Genomic DNA, 5,617 nt, shown 5'->3' with positions numbered 1-5,617 from the left:
AAAATGCGTTATCAACCCTCCTCTGCTTCGTACGTACCTCTTAATGACCCGGGAATCAACTCAACGGTATCATTACAGGTAAACAGGTACCCGTGAATCAACTCGTACACAGCCACCCTCGTATAAACTAAATCCCATAATAACCACGTTGATAAGAAAATACACAGTACTAATAACTAGGTACCTACCTTAGTTAAGATACATTTCTAATACAATAATCACGATTGTCCTTTATTAACCAAATTGGTAATTATTGCCGTTTCACAGGGCTGACTCTTTTATTCATTCAGTGGGAATTATCAGTTTCACCAAAAGTCGTGTTGAATACAACGGCAAAATCAAAAAGAAAATAATTATTACTATAGCAAAGTCTGTACGTCATAAAAAATGTAATTTTTGATTAATTAATAAGAATGGTTAAAACTTTAATTAATTTAATAAATATATAGTTTTATTAAAACTTAAGTAAATAAGTTCTTCCTTAGATATTTACCGTGCACCTATAATCTATTTTGCAACATTGCATAGAAGTTTAAATAATCGATTTTACTAAATTATACTTAATTGGTTTTAAAATCGATACGGAAAAACACGAAAGTTGCTTCGAGAGCATACAAATAGTACCTAACTTATACTAATAAACGATATTATATTCTAAGTAGAGACACATATCATTAGTACCTACACCTACTCGGAAAGTATATTACTGTTGGCCATTAGCAGCCGTCTATTGATGTCCTCCATCTTTTTCACCTTCTTGATCAGGTACATGACGATGATCTGGTTCTCGACGTATTTCTGCCGCTTGGCGTCCTGCGACCGTCTTGCCACCTCGTTGTTCCTCTGCAACTCCATGACGTACGTCTGGTCGTACTGCTGCTGCCTGGGCGTCAACCCGTGGTCATCATGGTTGTTGTTGCTGCTACTACTGCTGTTGTTGTTATCGTTGTTGTTGGTGGACTGCCTCGTTTCCTTCACGTTCATCAGCGTCCCCGAGCTCTCCATGTACCGGTTGCGGATTGACGAGAAGTCCAACTGCCGGCATGTCGCGCACGTCTCAAGGTTTTGGCGGTTCTCTCGGTCTAGGTCTCGCTGCAGTTGCTGTTGCTGGCGACGGAAGTGGTAACGGTCGTCAGTGGTTGGTCTCGGTAAGTGGTTGGATTCGGACGAGGACGGCGATGACGTAGCTGTGTACACTGGGCTGCAGGACATCATCGACGCATGGTCCAGGGGGACACCACCGTACGCAGCTTGCAGCTGGAGCTTTTGCTGCTTGTGGAGATTCTGCTGAAGATGGTGATGATGCTGCAGATTGAACAGATGCTGATGTTGCATGTGCAGATATGAAAACTTGTGTTAGATCCGGTTGAAACTGAGTAGCCCTGGACGTTGGAAGTACAGGCGGGAACGGGTTGTATTTGGGAAAGGCTGCGGACGACAAGACCATGTGCCGGTAAGCGGTGGTGTCGGCATACGCCCCATGCAGTGGTGTCAAGTGTTCCGTGGCCATCATGGGTGACGGCGTGGCCGGCGTCCAGTGGTCCTTGCATTGTGGCTGCGGTGGCGGTGACGATTCGTCCTGCACCTTTGGCGACGGCGCCACCACTGTGGCACGTTGAGTAACGTTCGCGGACGCCGGCGGTAATTCTGTTCTGTCACTCATGTTCAGTGGCGTTGATTCAACACCTTTTTTAGCGCTTGATTGCAACAGTGGTGCGTCATCCGTCAATTTCCCTGGGCTATCGCGTTCCGCCTCTGCCTCTGAGACGGCGTAGTTATCCTCCTTCTTCGTGGTCAAGTCTAACGGTACCACCTCCACCTTGGGTTCGTACCATTCCATTGGCATGCTCATCGCTATCGTCGTCTAAAGTCCAAGGATGACTGAGAGTGGTCGTTGTGTATAACCAGCTGCCGCTTGCTGTAAAAAGATAGTTGACGTTTTAATTACAAACCAAAAAAAAATGTCCCCTAGAGTTGGACGTCTGACGACAGAGAATACAATACCGTCATTGGTTACCATATTGGTATAAACCTTATAATATATAATACGCATTATTATAGTGAAATCCACGGTCAATGGACATATGTATAGATTATATTGTGTATGGGTGGATTAATATCGTCCGTGCAGTGTAAGACTGCAAAACAATTCAAAATAAAGTGTGTTAAAACTCGTTAAGTATAGGTACACCGCATATATAATGTTCATTTTTCAAAACAATTTTAATTCGAGAAGGAAAAAACAATTTTGAAATTTATTGCAGTCCTGTATTGAACCGATTTTACGTTATTAAATAAATGCTATTTCATGTTTAGACATGTTATGCAGTGACTAATACGCTTGAAGTTTAAATTACCTGAAGACGACTGAAATATGGTTACGTGATTTTATCAATATGAAGAGCGTTCTCGGAATTCCGATACATATTTCAAAATAATAACCTATATTTAGAGTTCTGAATTTGAAATATTTCACTTGACATATTTCAAAATTGAAAATTTCACTCTTCTTGCAATATTTCAATGAAATTAAAAAAATATTTTTTCCTCTTTTAAACGTGTACGGTTATAAATGATTAGAAATAATTTGTATTGATTACCCACTTAGAAATAAAAAAAATAAATATCATTCCTGTCATTTTATTTATAGTAAAAACAAAGAAAATTTTTTGATATAAAGTTGAAGTAAATTCCAACAGTGAATGAAATAATATTGTATTTCAGTAATTATATAAAGTTTACAAAATTCGTATATATGTGTGTATACGGCTGAGTGTTGTGAAGGTTTTCTCGACTCCTTATTTAATAGGTACTTAGATCATTTGTATAGTACAAAAAGTCACGACTCACGACTATTAAGAGTGGTTTATGTCTGTTCAACATTGTGAATATAATATACTATATTTTATAATTATAATATAGTATATAAGATAATATGCATTCGCAGAGCTATGGCTCCCAACAATACGTTATTATGTTAACTTGGTTTATGAGTTTGTAACTTAAAAGTTAAAAGACAATGTTTAAATTTGTTATATTATAAATTATATTATGTAAATGTGTTACATAATATTTTCTTTGTTTCATACAATAAACCATCTTTTAAAAATGTTCACTTTGTTGACTTTATTAAGTTGATGACTATTAACTTTTAGATATAATAAACACTTTATTTTTATTTTTCATTGAAATTAAATATTTTATGTAATTTTATAACACTACCAATATTGAATTTTTGTTATGAGCGATCTGGCGATCATCGAACATTTGGACAATAACCGATTATTACATTATAACGTCTCACAAGGTGGCTTACCCATATTTGGCGTGGAGCATACGTTGACGAAAACCTAGTAGTAAGGTCGCCAACCCACAGCCGAGATTCGGAAATCGGAGCATATGGGATTTGTAAATAATAAGGTAAAAGGAAAAGTAATAATCACCCCTATTTTATGAGAGAATTAAAAGAATATTTATTTTAATAATATAAAAGAATAATAACTAATTTTTGACCAAGAAAAGCCCATATGGCATAAAAACTTTCCAGTAAAAGAGGGTCACCAAAAAAAAAACAAACGCTACTGGCGCGGCACCTATGTGGTTACCGGCGTACATTATAAAATCATACCTTCAAAATAACGAATACCGGCCAAGGTGTACATATTTTATAATAATAATAATGTCGTTACCAATTCTGCGTGCGGTGCTAAGCATTGTCACCAAGACATCCTCGGTGAGGCAGTGCTTTTACTCGGCCATGTTGTTGTCTGGTAGAGAGGCATCATAAAATTAACGACGTATGTACGAGCATCGGACGCATCGCACATACGCAAAAAAAACTATATTATAGTATTGATAACATTATTTTGATTGGCCGGTATTCGTGTTACATGTGGATAAGTAATAAATGATGACGTATGTGCCGGCCGGTCAATCTCAACCACGGGTACTAGCGAGCGGTGATAGTGTGTGTGTATGCTGATTATAATATGCATATCGGCGTTTTTCTTGGGTGTTGGCAGAGATGCCCGCGGGACGGAGAGCGCTATGGCATAATACTGAAAATTTAATTTCTGTTGATTTTTGACCATTAGATCATTACAATTTCATATTATTATTCATTAAACTACATTATTATGGCAAAGCTCATAATAATTGTTAAATAAAGTTTATTATTTTAAAATACATAATCTATACTTATATCTGTACTAATATATACATCTGTAGAGTTTGTTTGTTTGAACGTGCTAATTTTAGGAACTACTGGTTCGAATTGAAAAATATTTTATTTTGGATAGTCCATTCATCGAGGAAGGCTATATAGTATATAACATCACGCTACAACAAATCAATAGAAACCTAGGGAAGTGTTCAAACAGGGATTACGATGAAAATGTTTGTTTATAAATGGTAGCTATTGGTTATGGCAGAAATAATTAATAGAAATTGTGTTTATTTATTATTGGTTGCTATTGATTAATTGACAGATCAAGTACAAGTAGGCATTAAATCGAATTTTCACAGATTGCCTACCAAGGTAGCTGAGTTGCACTTACTACTATGAGTTACACCCAAAAGGAGTTGAACAATCACAATTTTTTTAAAAGTTGTAATATTTTACGGGCCACGAAGTGCGCAGGCTATCAGCCAGTAAATAATAATATTATAGTATAAATAAACGTATGTATAATAAGATACCTATTTAAAATGTGATCCCGCTATATCATTAACGAATAACCGAAGATAGCTTATTTAAGCTATGTAGTTATAGACATTAGACATTTGACATTTTGATTATTTTAGATTCTGAGCGGAGTGATGAATGTATTGATTTTACAATAATAAATGTTTTGTTTTTCGACATGTCAATCGACAATTATTTTGAAAAAATCGAATTTGGTTTTTGTGTAATTCAAAAATAAATGTTCGTAGATACATGCAACTTTAGCTAAATGTTTATAATCACATTTTCTATACACCACAACATTTTCAAAATATTTTGACTTATTTTGAAATGTATACGGACATATTCAGTTTTTCAGCTTGTATCTTATTATATCAATAATAGTTGAAAATATTAAAAATACATATCACAATTTTCTTTAAAGTTGATTTTTAACAAATACTATCAAATTCAAAATTTAAAAATCTATAAAATCCATACAATTTATAGCTTATGATTGAAATTTTAAAATAAGGTTCCACGTAAATGAGTTAATAAAAATATTGTTCACAATAATATCATACAGTCTTTTTGTTTAAAATCTTGAAGAAAATAATATGTTTGCTTCAAAAACCTTAAGATCAATGCAAGGATCCTTTTATATTTCTCATTTACAAAATATTAATAAAAAAATATGAAAAATGAAGTCACGATATTATTTTTATAAACGTCTAAAATTAAAATTTCAAAAAATTCGTCATAATCGCGAAAATTTGGTTATTATTTTCTAATTAAAAATTTAATGCATAACATTTTTAATATTTATACTATTATGAAGTGTGATTATTTCTTAATGTGATTATTTGATACAAAGTTCATTACAAGTTTTATTGTTGGAATTAAAATAAAAATTGAGTGTTATTCCACAAATGTATTTTTAAGAGTAGCTGAAGT

The 5,617-nt window shown here is 34.4% G+C and overlaps 1 protein-coding gene across 1 annotated transcript; it reads right to left on the bottom strand.

Annotated features, from left to right (window-relative positions):
• Positions 1 to 687: 687 nt before the first annotated feature.
• On the bottom strand, positions 688 to 1,852 carry LOC132934030 (uncharacterized). Its single transcript, XM_061000312.1, is given in 2 exon segments — positions 688 to 1,369; positions 1,371 to 1,852. Coding segments are annotated over 2 exon segments (1,164 nt in total).
• Between the last annotated feature and the right edge of the window lie 3,765 nt (positions 1,853 to 5,617).

The sequence above is a fragment of the Metopolophium dirhodum genome, chromosome 1, assembly GCF_019925205.1.
Source record: "Metopolophium dirhodum isolate CAU chromosome 1, ASM1992520v1, whole genome shotgun sequence".
Taxonomy (NCBI): Eukaryota; Metazoa; Arthropoda; class Insecta; order Hemiptera; family Aphididae; genus Metopolophium; species Metopolophium dirhodum.
Note: the sequence above shows the minus strand (reverse complement) of the source record. Positions and strands in the feature narration are given on the sequence as shown.